The 23,836-nt window shown below is 46.9% G+C and overlaps 1 protein-coding gene across 6 annotated transcripts in view; it reads right to left on the bottom strand.

Annotated features, from left to right (window-relative positions):
* The window catches only part of DOCK1 (dedicator of cytokinesis 1), a 561,485-nt gene that overhangs the window by 101,878 nt on the left and 435,771 nt on the right, over positions 1-23,836 (bottom strand). For all 6 annotated transcript variants that reach the window (XM_063607571.1, XM_034931700.3, XM_034931698.3 and 3 more), the window contains exons 30-32: positions 20,706-20,784; positions 15,753-15,853; positions 4,740-4,798 (exon numbers count right to left, since the gene is read on the bottom strand). In XM_063607571.1, coding sequence (XP_063463641.1) covers positions 4,740-4,798; positions 15,753-15,853; positions 20,706-20,784 — 239 coding nt within the window. The remainder of the gene's footprint in view (positions 1-4,739; positions 4,799-15,752; positions 15,854-20,705; positions 20,785-23,836) is intronic.

The following is a 23,836-nucleotide window of genomic DNA, read 5'->3' as shown; positions in this document are numbered from 1 at the left end:
AGATGATGGTGACAGCGAGTTGTTCATCAACCACAATTTCAGCGTCATAAAGTTCTGTCTGTCACCAACAGGTTTTATTGTTCCAAGCTGGGAAAAACATAGAAAGCAGTAACAAGTGGTTGTAGAAGCAGGGATTGGAAAAAGAAGCTACCAAAACGACAGTAGCTTAACCTTTTATTATCACCCTCCTTATTAGTACAGAAGACACACTGGCCTGGAGCTGATACTGGGTTCTATGGATAGTGACAGCCCTGGGGACTGACTCTTCGTAAACCAGTGGTCCCCAAGGTGAGCAGGAGTGGGTGGGGAATGTTCTCTGGTAGCCACCTTTTTTTTTTTTTTGACATTTGCATTATAGATTTCCCCTGGAGCATATCTTGCTCAAATTTAATGATGAACTCAGGTTTGGAACCAATGAGGACCAAGGTGACTCCTGCAGTGTAGACTTAAAGAAAAAGAGGACACACTTTTGAGCCAAAGGAAGGTGACGAGGAGAATATTTTACTTCCAGTCCTTGCCGGTCTCATAGCCCATCTAGAGTCTATTTTAGTTACAGAACGTGGAGCTCTTTCCCCTGGGAACAACATCTTGTTTTCTCACGAAGCCAAGGCCTCCCTAGTCAGAAGCCTCCCTGTGGGTGTTTAAATTATCTCTTTGCAATCACTGGTGTTCAAAAATCTGGGACATTAAACATAGACTTATCCCAGAAAAATCTCTGTATACACAAGAGCAGGCAGAGCAAAAGCTTCCACCACCCGGCCAAACCCATTAGGCCACAATGTATACGGGTTTTAATGAAAAGCACACAATTTGCCCAGTCGCCAAAAAACACCCATGAAGGGAATCCCTGCATGAAAAATATCCCAAACCCAACGCGGTGGATAAAGATCTTGCTCCAAGCACATTCGTTCTGGCTGGCTGGGTCTAGTGCTCGCTCCAGTGTGCTAGATGTAATAAACAAAATGTAAATCGAGGCGGCACAGGCAAGGAGATCAGGTGCTCCGGCAGGCTGCTGCACAGAGTGCGCTTTGATAAATAACTCAGGAGCTGGGTAAATAAGCACATTTTCCCCCCTTTTTTCTTTTGAGAGAGAGCCTGCTTTTGATTTCCCCTTTCAGACTCAAAATATGACAGGTTTGGGAGGGAAAGAAACACATCACTCTGTCCCACGGGGCAATGCCGTGTTTGCCCTTGCATTAAATTGAGCAAAACAGACCCCAGATCCTCGCTCTGAGGCTGGGCAAGGAGGAGGCAAGAGCTGAGATGCTCCTCTCTATGGGCCATGCATACTATTGGAAAGACTCAAGGAGGAGACTCATGGAGCATTCAGCTGAAGGTCTGCTCAAGTGACAGTTTATTAATTGTAAGCAGATAAATAGATCTGATTTCCATTTCTATTTTCTTGGCAGAGTCGGTGCTATCATCCTGCCAATATGTTCCCAAACCTGCACCCATTTACAAAAAGTAAAAATAATAAAAAAAAAAAAACTACGTAGAAAGTAGATTGTATACATCCTGGGAAACTGAGATGTGCTGTCATAAATTTGGAGTGTGACAGCCTTGGCAAAGACACTTGGGGCACCTGGCACCATGGCAGGAAGGAGGCCACCCCGTGGCGCTATCCTTAGCCATCCTGAGGGGCTGCTTGGGGAGGATCCTGTGGGCTGCAGGTGCTTTTAAGATCACCTCCCTCACTTTGAAAGATAACTTATTTTACCAGCAAGGAACCCAAGTCTGGTGGCTGACTGTTACTTCTTGTTGTTTCCAAGTCCCTGACCCTAATTGGCTTTGGTTTACTTTTGACCTCCTGGCCGCTTCTCAGGCCACAGTCAGTGTTCTTGGCTAAAAAGCTGCAAAACACACACCTCATGCATTAATCACCATATTCAAATCAGCCACTGATAGGAGGGAAGGGGGGAGCTTGCTCACTTCACTGCAACCTTTTCCAAATCAAAAGTCTCCTGTCGCTTGACTTGGCCTATCTGGAGCATGACAGATAACGTCAAGAGAACCAAGTGCTCTGTGTCAGACCCAAGTGTATCCTCAGAAGGCCAGGCCTGCCCAAGCACTTGGAGAGGGCACGCGGAGAAACTCACCCTTTCTGGGCCCGCCTTTCCTTCCTTCATTGTTATCATGGCACGTAGCACAAATTGAAATGGAGCCACTTTCAGTGGTGATCAATCTCAGGGACTACAGAGGTGACATTAACTATACTTGCAAACAAAAACAAAAACAACCCCAAATCAGAAAACTAGAAAGGCAGGAGCACCCATCAGTCAGGGTGACCTCTGGCCAGCTGTGGCTCGAGCTGAGTTTTAGAGGCTCCCTTGGTGCTAGGCAATGACCTTGGCACATGGAGAGCAGTGGAGGATCCTGGGGGTGCTCAGGGGCCAGGGTGAGTCAAATGGTGGCTGCAGCTGTGTACGGGGAGAAGGAAGCATTTCAGTATGTAATGACCCATCAGATCCTCCACTAGGGTGGTGTCTCTAATTATCATAAATGATGTGAAATGTTACCAAGCCATTCCAGAATGAGAACCTTCATTTGAAAGTATATGTGCAAGTGTCCTCTTGCGGGAAATAGGCAATTCCCTGTCTATACTTTAGAGTTGAAATGGAACAACACAGAAGAAAATGGACTCACTCTTTTAGGAGGGGCCAGGGTAAAAGATGGCCTCAGAGAGAGCCTGTGTCCAGAGAAGAGGTCTGGGGTCTGCCCTGAGAGCCCAACTGTGGCAGGTGGAGCTCATATCACCTCCTTCATGAACGTTGGTGCCTATAAAAGTCCTGGACTCACTGAGTTCCAACAGAGAACAGCCCCCCTCCATGCCATTGCTGTGAAAGCCCTCCCCCGTCTCCTGCCTCTCTCTCTCTCTCATGGGACCCCACTGGGTCCCTGCCTGGCGTGGGGCCTGCCGTCAGATGCATCTGTCAGAGCAGGATTTTAACAAAGAACACAGAGAGATCAATTGGAATGAATCACGGATGGTCCTCCTCCCTGTTCTAAAAGCCTTAGCATGTTATTACTGAGATCATCGTATATATATGTCATAGAATTATTGAGTTTTGGGATTGGAAGGCTCTTGAAAAATTCAGTCCAACCACTTTATCTAACGGCCCAGAAAGACTGAGCCATGTGAATCAGGCCTCACGGGGAGGCAGGAGTGGGAGAGGATGAAAACTTCAAGGTGGGACTTATCATCTCTCTTGACTCTGAGCCCAGAGCCCCTACCTTCCTCCCTGGGATGGCAGGAAGGCCAAGGACAGGACGGTGCCCGGTAGGTATCATGTTGCAGAGATCAGCAGGCCCTTTGACAGCTGAGACCCAGTATTCAGATTCTGGAGATAGGAGCTACTGCAGCAAAATCATGTGCAGAGACCTAGCACAGAGCTTCCTCGAGGGGTCCTCCACTGACTCCAGGACTGACACCCAGAAAGGATGCAATGGTGCAGGTTCTCTTTGTACTGGGAGGGCACAGGCAGACAGGGCCACTCTGACCCGCTCTTCATCCCCACCCAGGAGCATCTGCTGTGGCTTTCCATTCCTGAGAACCTAACTGGGCCTCATGTCAAACCAAAGAATGGCAAGGAAGATGCAAAAGCAAACAGTGAGCTAGAAGTGAAGCGTGGCTTGCTGGGTTCTGCTTCTTTCTTGCCATGCTCTCCAGCCACTGCAGGGAGTCACAGCTGCTTAGTAGGTAAGCAGGCTGGGGTGCAGCTAAGTTGTCCCAACCCTGGTGCAACAAGTGAAACCCTAATGCTACGAGGCTAACAGAGTGATGCGGACAGACCCCTGCCTCCTTCTAGTAGGAAAAGATTCTCTGAGGTAGAGGGGAGAGTGGAGGGTTTCTTGCAACAAGCCAATGCAGCCTTCTTGTGTCCATTTGAAGGAAGGAAGCAGAGGCCTGGAGATCCTGGGACAGAAAAGCAACTGATGCTTTGCTCAGGACTGAGGCAAGGCCACCAGCACCCCATGGCCTAGGACACCTCGGCACAAAGCAAGCCTGAGGGCTGAGGGCAGGAGCCAGAGAGAGCTTCATCTCAACGAGAAGTGAGGCCAGATTCCTAGAGGGTACTGTAAAGATGCTGGGAAGATACCAAGTTATTGTCAGTCATTGATTTCTTGAAGGGGCTTATCTATAAGAATTACATGTCACATTGGTTAAAATTTTAATAGAGAATTTATTCTTACTGTTCGTGATAAAAGTAGTTGGAAAAAATTACTTAATTTACAAATAAACTCCTATTAATTTCATATACACACACAGACCCTTCACTGCTTTGAGTGCAGGAGCATGTTAGGCGGCCACCACCTGGTGGCAGCGTACCTAAATACAAGATCTGGTTTTGAGGAGGGGAATTAACCCTTTAGAAGGCAGAGTCTGTAAAACTGAATATGGTAAGTGATGGCAAATGTCACAGCAGGATGAGCTTCCTATTTGACGCAGAAGGAACTGAGGCAACTGAGGGAGGGAGGAGCTCCAAGCCACGTGTCCACACAACACAAGAGGGTGCTCTGTGGATTTTTCTTTTTGCCCCACCCGTGAGATTTTCTTTCCTTGCCTTTGGTCTTCTATCTCTTAATTCCTGAAAACAGTTACTACAAAGAGTAGCAACTGCTGTCCAAGGAACAGAAGCCATTAAGATCTTAAGACATCCCAACACTGATGAACACGGCCAGTGCCATGACCCACCAGGGATGCAAGATATTCACCATGCCCCCACATCCAGGCTACTCACCAAGGTTGTACCACATGTCTCTGATTTCAAAGCCAATCTGTCTCCTCATATCTCCGTACCTGGAAATCAGGGAAAAGAAAAACGCTGAATCACTCTGGAAAGCATTTGAAAATTGGACTGGGATTATTTTTAAGTGCAATTAAAGCCTTCTAGCACTGAGGCAAATAAAGAGAGTGTCAAAGCTTCAACTTCTCTTGCCACCAAAAGGAATCAAACGAGGAGGAATCTAGCTGGGGGAAATCTCACTTTCTCATCACTGAGGGTTACACAACATCTTCCCCCCGGTGGGAACGTGGAGGAACTTGTGGAGAGTCATGAAAGCATTTCCCTTTCTTCAATCTCTTGGCTCCTGGGCCCAAGGGGGAGCTTGGTTCCACGCATGTTGTTAGCGTCTAGGCACTGCAGACACCACATAACATCCTACTGCACACAACAGGTTGCTTTCCAAAGTTAAAATTAAATCCAGAGTCAGGGCAGACCCCTTCCAAAGTTCTTGCATTCCTCTATGTCATTCTAAATGTAAGGAAGGGCTTAACACCAAAAGATGCCAACAAATCTTCCACTGTTTTTGTTTATCAGGGAAAATAAATGCTAATTTTCCTCTCGATGGGTGCATAGAGGAGGTGTGTGTTTCATGAGTAAACAGAATTTGATGCTCCAGAAGATAAACCTTTATTAGTTTGCGAGCAATTTAACTTTTTCTTTTATTGCCTAAGGAAAAAGCTGATTATATTAAAAATAATAATTTGCAAAATTTTCATACAGGATTACAGTTGAGCAGCTGTGTCATCGAGCCTGCTCTGCTCATCCTCGTGTCAGGAGATGTGAGAAGGAAAGCACTGATTACAGACGAGTGCACTGTGGTTCTTGAGGCGAAGATCCTGGCCGGTAAATCAACAACCGCGGCCAGCTGCCACCTTATTAGAGAAGACTCTGGTGCCCTAAGCACCTGTCTGTCACTCACGGCATGAGTGGGCTACAGCCAAGAGTGATCATCTCAACCACAGAGGATCAATCTCACCTGGCAGCTCTGCTGCGGTGCGTGGGAGGCCATGCGCCTTGGCCCACAGTGCTGGTGAAGAAAAGGAACTGGAGCCTAGGCCACTCCCTACCAGGACACGCTAGCTCTAAGCGCAGCCCTAAACCAGGTGAGCACTGATGCAGGCAGACTCGGTTAAGGAGGGGGCATCTCAGCTGGGGAGACGGCCCAGCATTGAGGCCACGGTAGGAGAGGCCCGTCCATGGTTGGGGAAAGCACGCAGGCAGCAAAGCTACTGGACCCGGGTGGGTGGGAGAGAGGAAAGCGCCCTGCATAACTCACGCCCCCAATTGCCCAGGAAACACAGGACCTGAACACTGCTTGGAGGCTTGTAGTGCTGGCTCCCCCATTCCCATTTTGCTCCTGCACTAATGACAAAGGGATCCCAGCAGCTGCTGCGGCCAGGGCTGGGAAAGGATGCAGTTGGCTGCAGGGTGACCTGGCAGGCTGACGTCCTTGCAGCATTTCCCAGGGGTGGGACACACAGAAAGCAAAACTGTGGCGAAGCCCTGTTCTAATCTTTCCTCTGAGGTTGGTGAGGTTCTCGCTGTGCAGGTGGGTGAGTCCCCTTCCAGCCAAGCAGGTGTTGGACAAGCCCAGGAAAGTGGCATCAGAAAGAGGTGGCCCCCCTGAACACAAACACCCCCTGCGCCCATGTCCCCCAGCAGAGGTGAAATGCTCACAGTGGGATTGGCCTAGCATGTACTGACCCACTCAAGCTCTGCACATGCTTCTCACATCCCAGCTACACAGAGTTCTTCTCATTCTGGGATGATTCCCTCAAAATAGGAAGGCCCAGGCCAGGTGCGGTGGCTCACGTCTGTAATCCCAGCACTTTGGGAGGCCGAGGCAGGTGGATCACCCGAGGTCAGGAGGTCAAGACCAGCCTGGCCAACGTGGTGAAACCCCATCTCCACTAAAAATACAAAAATTAGCTGGGCGTGGTGGCACATGTCTGTAATCCCAGCTACTTGGGAGTCTGAGGCAGAAGAATTGCTTGAACCTGGGTGGCGGAGGTTGTAGCGAGCTGAGATCTCGCCACTGCACTCCAGCCTGGGCGAAAGAGCAAGACTCTGTCTCAAGAAAAAAAAAAACGGCCCAATGCTAGGATGAACTTCATCAGTGTCTGTGCCTTGCTGGCCCCCGACTCAGTTACTTCTCTCAGGTCCCAGAATGATTAGAATGATAATGATCCCAGGGAAATCCTAAAGTTCAGACATCCTAAAGTACAGGAGACTCAGGTGCAGTGGATTTTCCACTTGCGGTTTGGGTAATTCAGGAGTGACTTGCCGTGTTTCCAGAGCTGGCACCACAATCTGGATCTGGGAGGCCAGGTGCATCCGCTCCTCCCCATCCTCTTTGCCCCCCCCCACCCCTCCCCGCTCCTCTTCACCCCTCCCCGATGCTCCCCACCCCTCCCCGCTCCTCCCCGCCCCTCCCCGATGCTCCCCACTTCTCCCCACCCCTCCCCGATGCTCCCCACCCCTCCCCGCTCCTCCCCAACCCTCCCCGATGCTCCCCACCCCTCCCCGATGCTCCTCACCCCTCCCGGAGGCTCCCCCTCCCCGCTCCTCCCCACCCCTCCCGGATGCTCCCCACCCCTCCCCGCCTCCCTGCACAGCGCTTCTCCCTTGGGTGGTGAAGGAGGCTGAGGGGTGAGGGATTTCCATGCTCAGATAGACTTTACTGTCCTGTAGGTGGAAGATGACAGTTGCTGGCAGTATTTGAGAACTGGGGGATTAGCAAGGATACAAGAGCCCACCCCTCAGGAGAGCCGGGCCTGCGGGCATCAAGGTGCTAAAGATGCGGGTTTTAATTGTCAAATAGGACAAGGGAGCAGCGGCCTGGAGCAGCGGCAGTGAGGAAGAGTGGGGAGCTGTGAGGGGAAGGGCCGGCTGGAGGTCCCTGGCAGTGAGAGGGATCTTTTCCTTGGTTTTAATAAGAAGGGAGCTTTGATGAATCTATACATGCCCCAGAGTAATCCCCAAATAAAGTCACAGCTGTCACCAGATCTCAAGGGGGCTTCCCAAGCCATTTCTTCGTTCTTCCCACGGAGGAGGAAAAAAGGATAATTGAGAGCGTAGGGCTAATAAAGCTTATTGCCTGGAAGCAGAACCCCGGGCTGGTGGCAGCCCTGGGGACCATAACTAAGTTCCTCTCTAGCAATAAACAGCCGAGGAGACTGCACTAGTCATAGAGGAGAGAAGCAAAATGACATGGCCATCCTCAGCAGGAAGGAGAGTAGAGAATCCAAGTCCTCAGACTCCCACACCCACAGCACGCACCCCCAGGACAGGGACTTTCCGTGCCTCCACAGCACGACACAGCGTCGCATCTTTCAAAGTGCTTTCCTTTCACTTGATTTTGGAATAAGACTATGAGCTGAGCAAGCTGACATTTCTGTGCCCATTTTCTCAATAAGAGCTGAGATTCACAGTGGGGAACACACATGCCCGACTCCACCGAGCCAGGATGGCCTAGAGCTGGGGTCACTGTGGTCTGCCTGGAGCTTCTTACCTGAGCCCACCCACGGTGTGAGTGAGCAGGAGAACCTATGCTTAGGAGGCACACTTCCTATCGCCCAGGGAGATCTGGGATCCCACATCCAGGCTGTAACCCGGACATAAAATCGTGTGAATTTGGTCCCTGTGGCCTAATCTTAGCACCTGGTTTCTTGCACCTTCACTCCAAGAAACATACCCCCGAGTGATAGCTCAGGCTTAGGGGTAAGGCCAGCCTGAGCCTGAATCTAAGCACACCAGGCAATTTACTTGACCACTCTGACCCTCAGTCTCCTCATCTGTAGTGCTGCGAGAATGGTGCATGGTGCTCAATCCTAGGCTTTTGTGAACAACAAGAGAGTGATGATGTCCCTGTCTATCTGGCAAGCACTGGAGCCACGCTAGGTCCTTCCTTTAAAATCTCAGGCTGGGCACAATATTCCTCTCATGGTTGCAATGGTCATTTAGATCGATTCATTTAGTGAACATTTATTGAGCACTTGGGCCAGACACAAAGCTAATGTGGAAATATGAATATTCATATTGGAATATTAATATTACTATGATATGGAGAACAGACAAGACTCACAAACCACAGTGGGCTATGAGCATGGTAGGAGAGACGAACATTAATAAAATAATCACACAAGATAAACATGTATAGATACACAGAGGAATTGTTTTTGCGAAAGCCAGGATCATGGCTTTATAGGGAAAACATGGGAACTGTGAGAAAATGTAACAGTGGGCTCAGCTTGGCTCTGGCAGGAGTTCTCTAGGACAATAATATTTGCTCTGAGATTTGAAGAAGGAGAGATGAAATCTGGACGAAGACGGTAGGGAAGAGCATTCTGGGCAGGAGGACCAGCAGGCGCCAAGGCCCTGTGGCAGGGAGGGAGTAGGTGAGTGCCTGGTGGCGGGGGGGCTACAGAACACAGAGCTGGCTCCTGTTTGAGAGACCAGGGGGTGAGGGGGATGCACTGTGAGCAGAGGCTGCAGGAGGCAGGTTTTTTTTAAAGCACCCCCGCCGCCGTCACTTTTTTTTTAAGTTTCATAAACTTTTCTGACATAACAAATACATGTATTAACCAGCACATATATTAATATACATGTATGTGTATAAAGTTTTATGAAATGATGCTTAACCTTACTGCCTGCAATGAATGCTGATATTTTTTCCTAGATTCTATTTCACTGAAAAAAGAAAAGTCTATTGGTCATGACTAGTGTGGGTTGGATTGTGTCTCCTTTAAAGCTATGTTGAAGTCCTAAACCCTGGTATCCATGACTGTGACCTTATTTGGAAATAGAGTCTTTGCAGATGTACTACTCAAGGTAAGATGAAGTCATACTGGAGTAGAGTGGCCTCTGGATCCAGTGACCTGTGTCCTTATAAGGAGAGGGAGATTGAGAGACACAGACACATAGGAAGACACAAAGAAGAAGGCCACAGGAAGATGGGGCAGGGATTGGAGTGACACAGCCACAAGCCACGGAATGCCAAAGACCAGGGCAGCCACCGGAAGCCAGGAGAGAGGCAGGGAATAGCTTCTCCCTCAGAACCTCCAGAAGGAACCAACACTGCCCACACCTTGATTTGGGAATTCTGCCCTCCATAACTGTGAGACAGTCAATTCAAGCCACCCGGTTTGTGTTCACTGTTACGGCAGACCAGCCTAGGAAATGGATATGATGGCCCTTTAAGTGAATATTCTGACCCAATCAAAGGTTGAGACCTGCAGTTTGAAAAATGCTTTCCTAAGGAAAGAGAATAGAATGTGAAGGCCTAAGACCAAGGTGTGCGGAACCCCCACCGCCACTTGATGCTGGGGTGCAGGGGTAGGAATCTGACATGAGAGAGCAGACACCAAAAAGCTTGGAGAAAAGCTCAGGAGAGTCCTGAGAGCAAAGAAAAGCATGTTCTGAGATGGAGGGAAAGAAGAAACATGTTGAGGATGTGGGGAGAGCATCTAGGGGGCTGAACACCCTCCATCTGCTTGGGGGCAGCCAGGACCTGGCTGAGGTTCTGGGGGAATGCAGTGCCCGGAGCCAGCATCGGAGTGGGTGGGAGGTGGGGAAAGGAGACAAGGAAAGGGCTGAGATGGACCTAAAGGAAGCTGGAGGGAGCTGATGGCTGGAGTGAGGCATTTTTAACTTCATGGGAAAGACTGGTGGGTTCCTAAAGAGGTGAGAGGGGGTGGGACCTCAAAAACAACACCACCGGTGCATGTGGGACACAGTGAGCTTTTCTGACTTGAAGTTGGCACAGGTCACCACTTGTTAAGTCTAACTCCCTGAGTCTCCTTCTAATAAGTGAATTTAATTTTGAATAATTTCAGTCTCTTGAAAAAAATTAGCACAGACACAAATTAAATTGATCGTATCTCCTGTTATAATCAGGAATATACAATTGCAGCTTCTGATTAGGTCACGGTGCAAAATGGCATGCACGGCATGTTTATTTCCTGTTAGTTTCCTTAAAGGTAGTATCTAGAGTTTGACATAATCTTCTGGAGAAGATTCTGCAGAACCCAGTGTTTGGTCAGATGGGGATATTTTGGTCCAATTGTGAAACCTATCCTCTTAGAACACTGCAGACTTCTATAATTACAAAAAACCAAAAACAAAAACAACCCCCCCACCCCTGCCAAAACTGAAAACAGCCTAGGGACCAGGTGGGGAGGTCTTTGTGGATGGTCTCTCTGCACTGAGCTGGACTTTGCCATCAAACTTAACCTCTTGCGCTGAAATTTTAAGTGAGCATTTTATGCTTAGATATGTGGGAGGCCCAATTCATGAACCCTGTTCCTCTTCCGGTCCTGAACACAGAAGCTCCTTTGCAGTCATTCAACACACTGCCCGACACCAGGATGCACGTGTCTTACATAACAAAATTATCAAGCTGGCTGCTAATCAAAAGTCATCCCTTTTACATTTTAGACATATTTCCTGAGCCTCAATAATGTAAAAAAGGCTAGGGGGCTGGGATGGGAGGAAGAGCTGCCGGTCAGGGTTAGAATTCTGTTGACATCTCTGTCCTTCCTTGGGAGTCACTAGCACCAAGGATGTCTGAAGGTTGAGCCAGTTAAATTTTCATATTATGGACTTGATTCCTAGGGGTTATTTATTTTGTGGTACACTGGCGAATCTCATACTCAATTTGGGTCTGACATAATCAGTTCTCTGCGTGGTATGGCGCATTCTTTTATTTACTCCCATGCACTTTGGGGAATGTCTTTAGAATGGAAATCCTAATTATCTCCCCAACCTCAGTCATTAGGAGGATGGAGCAGGCAGGTTTCCTGATGCTGGAATTTCTATTGTTTTGAGCCACAAAGCTGTGGACCAAGCAGAGGTGAGGAGCTGCAAGGGGGAGGGGAAGGGAAGGGAAGGGAAGGCTGAGAGGTTGGGGATGCTCCCTCAGATGCCTTAGGTTGGATTCACAAGCCCTAGAGTAAGAGACAGGCCCCAGATGGAGGCAGTGCTGAGCCTACTAAGTGGGTGTGTCATGGCTCCACCTTTATACCACATGCCTTTCCCCCTAGAAACAGACAGGTGCATGCATCATGCTCCACGGGGCTCCAAGTCAGCGCCCATCATTTGCCCAGAGTGTGAGGTTGACTCCCAGACCACGAGCCCCCACACCCTGCCCCAAGCTCCAAGCTGCTCCCTTACACTTCGACAACCCAGATCATGTCTCTGCTCATACGTAGATGGTGACATGCCCTTTGGCACTCGATGTCCCGTAGCAAACCTCTCAGCTGCCTTCACCACCCAGCCGGGAAGCCCAAGCTGCCAGGAGGCCTCTGTCTCCCACGGCTGAGCCCCACAGGCTGTCTCCGGGCTGCCAAGGCCCTCCGTCACCACTCCATGCATGCCCCACTCCACTCATTATTTTTGCTTCTCCATTTACCCCACTAGACCATGACCTTCTTCGTCATGAGGTCTGTGTCTTTGTCCCCAGCACCGGGACCATGGCCCGACTGAGCACAGAGTGGGCACTGAATCCCTTTTACGCAGACAATTTTAAACAAATCACATTTCTAGGCACTGTATGTGCCTGAGAAAATTTAAGCATTGGGGTAGGACATCGTCATGTATTTCTTATGCAGGTTTTGCTATTTAGAAATAAAATTTGCAAATGGACTATGAAGGGCTGAAGGCTTATCAAGTGGCATGAAGACTACAAATAGGGCTGACCCTCCACACGTGTGTGCCGCGCGGCCTGAAGGTCAAGGCAGCCTTATCTCAGGCTCCGGGGGCTTTGTCCTGGATCTCCTGTCACCTCCACAAGCAGAGCAGAACTCATGCCCCTGGAGAGGCCCCTCAGACAGCACAAAGCCCTGAGGCTGTCCTGCCAGTGTCTTGCAAAGACAACTTCTGAACTGCCTGGGGACTTTCCTGGGGGAAATCCAGAGTCTCCTGTTGCTATCGTTGTGACAAAGAGAATACGAAAGCCCTAGGTAGACGCCCTGGGTGGCTCCTGAGGGGGCGACACCAGCTGGCTGTGTTTAATTTTCCGTGGCTTTGAAGCTTCTGAATCCACGCCACTACGTGGGAAGCAAACGTTTTCTTTAGTAGCCAAGGCCCTTCGAGGTTAATGTTTTTTTTCTTTTCGTTTTGGTTTTTGAGACAGACGGTCTCACTCTGTCAGCCAGGCTGGAGCGCAGTCGTGTGATCATGGCTCACTGCAGCCCCGACCCCCCAGGCTCAAGAGATCCTCCCGCTTCAGCCTCCTGAGTAGCTGGCACCACAGGTGCGCGCCACCACACCTGGCTAATTTTTGTATTTTTTGTGGAGAAGGCGGTGTTGTCGTGTTGTCCAGGCTGGTCTCAAACTCCTGGACTCAAGCTATCCTCCCATCTTGGCCTTCCAAAGTGCTGGGATTACAGGTATGAGCCACCGCATCGCTGTTAGTGCATGTCTTGATGTTGCCTTAGGCTCTTAACACTCACACCAACAGAAGGAAGGGCCCAGCACACAGCTGCCCTGCTGGGGCTTGCGGGGTGCTCGGCCCCACCACTAAGAAGATGCCAGCTCTTTTGAGGCAGATTTCCAGTTTAAATTCACCTCTCTTCTCCCGCAGGCATCTCCAAGGTCAGGAGCTGGGGCTGGGCTCGGGTCCCAGCTTCACCCCACAGCGGGCGCTGGACATGTGGGCAGGTGGCTTCACCTGCTGTGGCCGAGCTGTCCTTTTGCTGGACGGGACAACAAGGGGTGTGTGCTGAAGGAGGTGTGTCCGCACCTGGTGGATTACAGTGCGTTGAAGTGCGTTGTGCCGCACTGTGCTTTGTGTGTGTTTGTCACTACCGTCTGCACTACAATTCCCAGCACAAAGGCAAAGCAACAAGAACAGCAACAATTACAAAGCACCATCCCTCCCTTCCCCTGGGCCCTGAGGGAGCGTGCATTCCACAAAGCAGGAGCCCACACCCCTGCTGAGACAGTCTCCAGAAGATGCAGTCTGGAGAAGTCTGTCTCTTGATGCTGGAAGCCAGGACGAGCGACAGACACCTGTGCAGGCCCCGAGGTGGTGGGCTGCAGCTGCTGCGTGCCGCTTCGGTAGTCACAGGCGAGCACCCACTCTGCCTACACCATTCTCAGTGCTTGGCTCAGCAAGTGCATTTCTTGTTTCTGAACAATGATCACTGTTTACACAGATGGCTGTCAGGCAGGAATCACCCAGCTGAGGAGGCCTGAAGGAAAGATGGCCAGGTGAAAGGTGATCTTTACTTAGATAGGTGCAGACCAAAAGCTCGAAGGTTCTAAAAGCAGCCCAGGTGAAAATCGTGGGCCCTGAATCGCCTAGATTAGAATGCTGCTTTGCCACATTCTAGGTGTGGGACTGGCCAAGTGGCTCGGTCACTGTGTGTGACCTTCCTCATCTAGAAACTAGGGCAGATACGAGGGCCTAAGGAATGGTTTTGCTTTTTAATGATTATAGAAGAAAAATGCACATGAAATGCTTAGAAAGTCACTGACATAAAGTACAGGCCGAGTAAATGGTTTGCTGAAATATACTCATGCTTTGCTTAATGACAGGGATATGTTCTGAGAAATATGTCACTGGGTGATTTTGTCGTTGTGTGAACACTGCAGAGTGAACTTACACAAACTGAGATACTACAGCCTACTACACACCTCGGCCATACGGTATAGCCTACTGTTAATAGTCTACAAACCTGTACAACATGTTTGTAATGTACCATGTGACTACAATAAATACCACAGGCAAATGTAACACAATGGTGAGTATTTGTGTATCTAAACAAAGAAAAGTTACAGTAAAAATACAGCATGTAGTTTGTGGTTATGCAGTGCGTGACTATAATTCTTTCTTTCTTTTCTTTTTTTTTGAAAGGGGGTCTTGCCATGTTGCCCAGGCTGGAGTGCACGGTAATTCACAGGTATGATCACGGTGCACTGCAGCCTTGACCTCCTGGGCTCAAGTGATCTTCCTGCCTCAGCCTCCCAAGTAGCTGGTATTACCACTACTGGCTGAGCACCAGAGCCCAGCTCATGACTATAATTCTTACTCTCCAGAGATGATGTGCTTTGGATTTGCCTTGAAAGTGAGATACAGACTCACAGGATATAAGAGCAGCTGCCACCTTCTGAAACTCTTTCTGGAATCTCTAACCTCAGCTAGCAGCATGGAGTTGGCCAAGCCTTAGAACAGTCGAGATATTGCAGAGGTATTTATAAAATGACAGAGACTGATGGCAACACCAAAGCAACTTCAGAACTCTTCTCAAAAGGACTTATGAAAGGAACACCGACAGCAGTGAGAAATTAGTGAAACGGAGGCAGAAAGAGACGAAGCAAGACCCTCCGGGTGTCCAAACAGGGGAAGGAAACCCATGCAACAATGGTGCTTCTTGATACTGAGTCATGAGCAGTGCATGATGCAAACTGGGGTTACAGAGCTGGAGGAGCCGGCAAGGATCTCGGCTTTCATGGAGCTTTGGAGAGGTTTATTTACAATGATAGAAGGTGCCACTTCAGTCCATTCAAAGCTCCTGCCCGGAAGAAGACAGGGGTTATCTGCTGCCAAGAAGGAACCCCGATAGCTCTAACTCCCCAGTGAGTCTTGTTCAACAATCCCAATAGAGCCAAGGGCTTTCATCAGAAGCTCCTTTCGAATTGAAGAATTAAGCAATAAAGTCAACCACATGTGAAATGACATCAGAATAGTGCATAGCAAAAGGAATTATCTCCGGAAGCTGAAATTCTGCGTTGCACTAATAGTCTTGGATTACACTGACCTGGAACCTTCCAGGATGAGTCCTGCAATTTTAGATCTTGATTCGTGGGTTAGAAAAGGCAATACCTGATTGGTGATTTAAAACCACCCTTTCATTACACCGTGATTACATCTCAATTTGTATCAAGTTGGCTTAGAAACGACATGAAAATTATGCGATTAGAGTTGGAGGCTCCTGCCTGCAGTTTCAGAGCTAGATGAGAACTTACTTGTTAAGGATTTTGGCTCTCTTGGCACTTGAAAAATTCTCCAGTTGCAGGGACTCTTGAGTAAGGAAAGCAACAGCCAGGTGAAAGTAGTTGTTCCACAGCTGAAAACCAAAAAGGAGGAGATGCTAAGTTGTTGAACAGCTTGATATAGGATCTCAACAATGCTCTCAGACATTTATCATTTGCTCAGCACACACTTCTGAAAAGTTAAAAAAAAAACCCACACTCACTCTATACATGTTGCTAACCAGCCACCCACGGTGTAGTTCAGGCCTTAGTGTGTGGGCTCAGAGGTCACGGTGCACATATTCAAATCCCGGCTCTGCCATTTACTCAGACTCTAACCTCTCTCTGCCTCAGTTTCCTCATGGATAAAATGTGAATTTCAAGAGTATCTATCTTATAGGAGTGCTCAGAAGATCAAAGAAGTAAATATATGCACAGGATTTAAGGCGGTACAGAGCATGTGTAACTTCATCAATGTTAGCTCTTTTTTTTTGAGATGGAGTCTCCCTCTGTTGCCCAGGCTGGAATGCAGTGGCATGATCTCGGCTCACTGCAACCTCTGCCTTCTGGGTTCAAGCAATTCTCCTGCCTCAGCCTCCTGAGTAGCTGGGACTACAGGTGTGCACCACCATGCCTGGATAATTTTTTTTTTTTTTGAGACGGAGTCTTGCTCTGATGCCCAGGCTGGAGTGCAGTGGTGCAATCTTGGCTCACTGCAAGCTCCGCCTCCCAGGTTCACACCATTCTCCTGCCTCAGCCTCCTGAGAAGCTGGGACTACAGGCTCCCGCCACCACGCCCGGCTAATTTTTTGTATTTTTAGAAGAGACGGGGTTTCACCGTGTTAGCCAGGATGATCTCAATCTCCTGACTTCGTGATCCGCCCGCCTCGACCTCCCAAAGTGCTGGGATTACAGGCGTGAGCCACCGTGCCCGGCCGCCTGGATAATTTTTGTATTTTTAGTAGAGATGGGGTTTCACCATGTTGGCCAGGCTGGTCTTGAACTCCTGACCTCAAGTGATCCACCTCCCTCAGCCTCCCAAAGTGCTGGGATTACAAGTGTGAGCCTCCATGCCTGGCCAATGTTAGCTTTTATTAATGTAATTATGAAGCTCCTCACTTAAGAACAGTATAGATTTCCATAATTTAGGACTCTTTACCCCCAAATCATACATACATTAGACAAGGAAAACAAATGTAAAAAGATCAAACATTTCTTGTTTCAATAAACCCATATTTCAAGGGTTTATGGACTACATATATGCGGTTTAAAAGACCATGGCCTTTAGAAGAAGAAAGTTGTAGGTCTCAGTTTTCTCATTTACAAACCAGGGATAATATGTATTATATCAAAGGAGATAGCTGCAAAGAGTTCTATAAAAATAAAGGGTGAACATTATATTGACTCTATTTTTAATTACCTGAGAAGCAAGGGGAAATTTAAGAGCATCTGCAGGATTTGAGAAAAGTCTGTTGGGCTTGCATTTATCTAACACTTCCCATGAACAGCACACTTTCTACAGTGATGCACCAGCTCATGTGATTACCACAGAATAACCAAGTAGGTGCTGTTATCCCCACTGCGCAGCTGAGATTTAGAGACCAGCCCAAAGCTACAGGTAACACATGAAGCAGGATGGGGGTCTGAGCCAGGCACCCCCAACCTCAGAGCCCACAATGGGGCTCTCTTTTTTTAGCCCCCTTTATAAAGAAAGGGGAGTGCCAGTCAATAAAATACAAGTCGTTCCTTTTGTTTTTGGGACTGATTTCAGCCTTGCCACAGCACCGGCAGGAATCACTGGCTGCAGCCACCTGTATTCTGAGACTCATGGTCAGGGGCTCAGCCAGAATAGGACCCATGCCTGCAAGGACCCACAACAGATCTTCATTTCTACCTGCTCCCTTTAACAACAACAGCAGCAGCAGCAGCAGCAACAACAACAGCAACAGCAACAACAACAAAACACGAATGCTTCTTTTTAAATGACAGCTTCACCAACTCCTAATTCTTTCTTTTCCTACATAGGACCAGGGCTGCCTTTGAGCCAGAGCACTCATGGTGGTGACGGTGGTGTTTAAATTAAGATCTGTGCTGGGTACATGCAGACATGGGTCGTAGGCTAGATGGGCCCCTGACTGTGACTCTCAGAATGCAGCCGACAGCAGGCAGCGATTCCTGCTAAACCCTCCTCAAACAACAATAAATATGTGTGTCACACCTGCCAAGGGGCGACGCTCGATGTGGGCCCTGAAGCACGTGGCTTGTAAGGTGTGCGGGCTCACGGTGAGAGTCCAAGGGGCCATCCTCATGAAACAGGACGAAAGCCAGGGAGAACCAACATGTTGAGAAACAGGCTCCCCCACCAGAGCAGCCACAACTAAAACACACGGGAATCTACCCAGCAAGTCATGTGTGAGACCTGACCTAGAAAAAAAACCAGAAAAATGGCAAAACAAATACTTAAATAGTCTAGTATGAGATGGGGAAAAAAATACTGCAAAGTATTCCCTCAAATACCATAAACTTACTCCAAATTTATTTATCAGTTCAATGGGATTCCAGCTAAAATCCAAGCAGTATGTTTTTAAAAGAGAAACTCAGCTATCTGCTTTTAAACTCCAAATGGAACAGGAAATGCACAAAAACAGCCAAGATAATTCTGCAGTAGAAAACGAGTGGAAAAGGAGCGACTCTGCTAGCTGGGTACAAAGGTATAAGGATTAAGCCTCTAGGATAATAACACAGAAAATGGAATTTATACACACATACATATATAATTATGTTAATTGTAGCATTTCCAATCATTGGGGAAAGAGTCATCTATTCATGAAATGACGTGGGAAAAAGTGAAGTTAGATCCTTACCCCTATACTAACTACAGAAATCCCAAATGGATTAAACACCTGAAAGATAAAACAAAAACAAAAACACAAAACCACACAGGTATTAGCAGATCCTAACTAACACAAAACAGTAAAATTTAGAAGTATATAATATTAAGGCAAGGAGAGATTTGCCAAGTAAAACATGAAACCAGATAGCTGTAAAAGAAATAACAGATTTCACTACAGAAAAATGAAATATTTCTATATGATAAGCCTAAACCCATGCCTAGCCTATATCAAGAATTCCAACTTATAAAAAAGACAGCCAAATACGAATGTGAGAAGAAATGATCAGAGAATTCACAGCAGAAACCCACATGGCCACTAAGTATTCTTAGCCTAAATAATCATCAGAAAAATGACAATAAAAACAAAAATCAATCATTTTAAAGAAATCAGTGTTGAAGAAGATTCTAGATAGAAAGTGGCTGCTCTCAAACAAGGTTGGTGGGGTGGCAAATTGCTAAAATCATGTTAGGAAGGAAATTGATCATTTTCCATCAAACTTAAAATGTCATATCATTTGGCCTAGAGATCAACCTTTTCCATAGCAATGCATGTACTAAGACACACATGTATCACAGCCCTCACGGTAGCACAGCCTGTGATTGTAAACACCTGGAAACAGCCTCTAGGTTATCAGTGCAGAAATGGCTAAATAAATGTTGGTACATTCATATCGTGGAATATGACAGAGCTGAAAAACACAGGGTATGATCCAGTTCATGTTAAAGGCCAAAAGAAAACACACACAGGCCCATATAAATGCTGAAAGTGTGACAAAGAATTCAGAACAATGAGTTAAAAGTTATCCCTGCAGAGGGGCAGTGAGAGGCAGCAAAGGGTTAGGAAGGAATGTTTCCTATTTTACCTGCTAAACTGATATTCAGCACATATATATTGTATAAAGAGAAAGTATGTTATTATGACATATGAAAACAGGCATTCAGCAGAGAAAATGATAAAAAATTTTATAAACAAGTAACATGTTTAGATATATGGCACCTGATATATTATCTAATTATATCCTGTAATGCCAATACAATAAACATTTAAAATTAAAAAATTATAAAAATAAGGGCAATGCAAATGAAAGAGCATTGGGTAAACTTATTATCTGCTATTGGGTAACTTATTTTGGGGTTGGATCACCCAATGGGTGAACAAAAATCCTTCGGGTTCCTTTTGAGAGAGTGAATCATCTTGCCCAGGAAATAAACATGCCATTTGTATCTGCATGCTTTTCAAAAATTTGTATACTTTACTAAAATAAACTAAGTAATAATAATGACAGATAAAATCATTATTAGCAGAAACACATCCAGAGTACAATGGAAGTGAGAGCCACACATTTTGGATGCACAGTAAGAAATCAGGCCAGGCAAAATCAATCCTTACAGCATGCATGCACACACACACACACACACACACACACACACACACACACACACACACAAATCAGGCCAGGCAAAATCAATCCTTACAGCATGCATGCGTGCACACACACACACACACACACACAAACACACACACTCTCTCTCTCTCTCACACTGCATTCACCAAAGGAGCATTTCTGATGGACCATGGGGTCTGGGGGGCAGGGTCTCTGGCCTGGTAAAAGCCACTGCTAGTAGCACAAGGCCCAGAGAGGATATGGGGGGAACACAGAGTTACAAAAGCAAGCTGAGCTCGAGGTGCAGACCTGGGTCTCCTCCTCTGCTGATCCTCCCTCCACAGTAAGATGGGCTGAGACAATCTTGGCAGATACACACACTGGGACTTGGTGGCCTCCCTGCTTGGAGAGTCCCTTCTTGTCACTCTGATTCAATAGCTTCTCTCTGAAACAACTCTATCTCTTTCCTTGCTAAATTAAGCGAATACTCCAAAGGCATAATTTTCACTCCTCAGGTTCCAATAGTACATACTACAAATTCCGTTTCCGCATCTTGGATGGGAGACCAATTAAGTTCAAGGATTAGAAATACTGTAAGATATTGGCTCGGACCAGCAATTTGTTTTAACATGATTTCTCCACAAAGGTCGTGTCTACCTCTTCTCTTACCTGTAGCTCAAAGTTGGCTTGATCCAGAAATTTTTTGTTCAGCATATCTGCATACTGATTAATTGCTCGCAGGAAGACTCTGAAAGATCAAGAGAAAATTACATAATTACACACTTACGCTCTGGCACTTCGGTAGGTTTGGCATTTCAATTAGATACAATCCCAGACTGTCTGGAATGTGAACTCTCCAAGTCTTGCGCAAAGCTGTGAGGTTTTGCCAATGAAAAGATCACGGAATTATATGCAGATGTTCTCCAAATTAATCAAGGAAATTAGCACATGCAGGATGAAAGAAACAGACCAAAATAACAGCTTCTGAAAGTAACATTTGAAAAGTATGACTTAAAAAAAAAATCTAATTAAATAAAAGAAAAAAAAAGGTGCAAATTAAATCTTTTTCTCAAGTTGCCATGTCTTAATGTTCTATGATTCCATTGATCTTTGCTTAGCTGGCTTTTTCAAGTTACCCATTTGAAAGCACTCTTCGCAAGGAGCTGTCAGGCTTGGAAGAGGTTGCTGCAATATCTCTAGGCTTGGAAGCATGGCTTACGACTTCGGTATCATTGGCCTACTTTCCACATGCTAATTTTGACCACTATTTTACTAGAGAAGAAGTTAAAAGCTTTAGTAGACATGAAAGTGATTTGACAAGAATTTTCTCAGAAATTTTAATTTCTTGATTCATTGATAAAGTATAACTTTAACACTCTATAATACCATGACTTTATATACTTTTTGTAATGAAATATACAATTTGGGCGATCACACGTGACTCTAGAATACCAACTCTCACATGCTTGTTCATTCAACAGATTTGTTTTATAACGCTTGAAAGTGTTTACAATACTAAAGCTTCGTCCACTACTTTTTAAATGGCCCTTTTCCCTTTGCACAAAGGCAGGATGTAAGAGGAATTAGTATGAGGTCACAGATGATAAACTTAATTCCACTTTCTCTATTTAGACAGCAGGGAGCAGTCAGAGTAGAAGGGAAATGTAGGTTACTTACTAGTAACTGCTGTCCTCTGACAGCGTTATCTCTTCAGCTAAGCGTGCCTGGCGAAGCTCCCCACGCCCTGGCCATGTCACAGCCGCTAAAAGGCAGTGAGCCAGGGAGGAGGGAAGAAGAAATTCACCACCTGGGGTTTTAAGGAGGTCTCCATCGCCACCTGCCACCACTACTTCCCGCCCATCACCCGCTGTCACTGCAGATTCTCTCACGCTCACACTGCGTGCCGCTCTGAGAAAGGGATTCGCAGACATTATTTCATCAAGAAACCTATCGGCTAGCTCTGGGACCAAAACAGCTGTGACAAAGGGCCTGTGACAGAGTTTGCAATTTTGGTCACTAAAGAAAACTGCAGGCGGAGTTATTTGACTTCTTCCCTGGGGACATTAAAATATAACCAGAAAGGAGGAATTAGTGTTTCTAAGTGACTATTAATGGAGGGACGCGGGCATTGCTGCCTTGTCCATTAACCAAGAACACAGGCTGAGCAGCAACATTCCTCAGCCGCAGGGTTGCCAGATTTTGCAAATATAGGATGCCCGGTTAAATTTGAATAATAGCTCTTATTGCTGAATTCTGTAATTGATTAGAAAAAAAAAAAAGCTGAATACAGGACATTTAGAGCATCCTGACAAATTAATAAAGGATCCAGGACAAAAGTTGCAAAATTCAGGACATGCTTTGTATATACGGGATGCCTGGCAACTCTAATCAGCCCCCCAGTCTTGGGATGGGGTCTGTCCTGTCACCTTCAGCCCCCAGAAGTACAAAGTATGAGCTAGAGAGATGGTCTAAGTAACCCACCTGACCCTTGGTAACTGTGCTGAGAGAGCCTCTGAGGATGTACACGCAGCAACCCCCGGGATCACAGAAAAGCCCCCAAGTGTCAGTGGAATACAACACCTTCTTGTCATTACAGGGTGGGCTGTGCCGTGATGCGTAAGGACACGGGGCTTCTGACCACTAACACAATTTTTTTCCCCTTAATTTTTTCCTTCAGGTTTAGAACTCTGCTATTTGCAGAGTACCCTAGGGTCCTTATGAGCTTTAAGAAGACACTCTTTCCAGCCCTCTATGACAATAATGACCAGTTTACTAAAACACACATTATTATTATAGGGTAATTATTGTGCCTCAAGATAGCACCCAAACAGTTGCAATATGCTGCTTCGAATTAAGCTATGGGACAACGGCAGCTAGTTAAATAAAGACAGTTCTCAAAATGACTTAAAGAAATATGTCAACTGGGCGCAGTGGCTCACGCCTGTAATCCCAGCACTTTGGGAGGCCAAGGTGGGTGGATCACGAGGTCAGGAGATTGAGACCATCCTGGCTAACACAGTGAAACCCCGTTTCTACTAAAAATACAAAAAATTAGCTGGGTGTGGTGGCGGGTGCCTGCAGTCCCAGCTACTTGGGAGGCTGAGGCAGGAGAATGGTGTGAACCTGGGAGGCGGAGCTTGCAGTGAGCCAGGATTGCGCCACTGCACTCCAGCCTGGGTGACAGAGTGAGACTTGTCTCAAATAAAAAAACAAACAAACAAACAAAAAAACCTATGTCATGCTAAAATAATGTGAAGGCTGAACAAAAACCTTTGAAGAAACTGACGACTGAGAAAGTGCAGGGCGGAGAGGTAGATTCTGTAATTCAGATTCCCTATAAATTTTTTAAAATGCCGGGACAAAAACAATGTGGAAATTCAAGTAGCATGAGGAAAACTGAAGGAAAAATCAAATAAAACCATAATCAGTGCAGTAAACAAAGATCAGATGATGCTTGGGCTCAATGCATCAAGGGCTGCGTCACTTGCACAGAAACCTCCAGGACATGCATAAATGATATCCTACAGCCCACACCTGACGGGACGGAAACACAGCTATGCCCTGGGCCAATCACCCAACGAGGCAAGAAGAAACATAACCAGAGACTAACTTTTAGGTAAGAAAATCTATTAGTCGGCCGAGTGTGGTGTGGGAGGCTGAGCCGGGCAGATCACCTGAGGTCAGGAGTTCAAGACCAGCCTGGCCAACATGGTGAAACCCCATCTGTACTAAAAAAAAAAAAAATTACAGGCTGGGCATGGTGGCTCACACCTGTAATCCCAGCACTTTCGGAGGCCAAG

This window comes from Pan paniscus, chromosome 8 (assembly GCF_029289425.2).
Source record: "Pan paniscus chromosome 8, NHGRI_mPanPan1-v2.0_pri, whole genome shotgun sequence".
Lineage (NCBI taxonomy): Eukaryota > Metazoa > Chordata > Mammalia > Primates > Hominidae > Pan > Pan paniscus.
The sequence above is the reverse complement of the archived record's forward strand: the minus strand, read 5'-3'. Positions and strand labels throughout refer to the sequence as shown.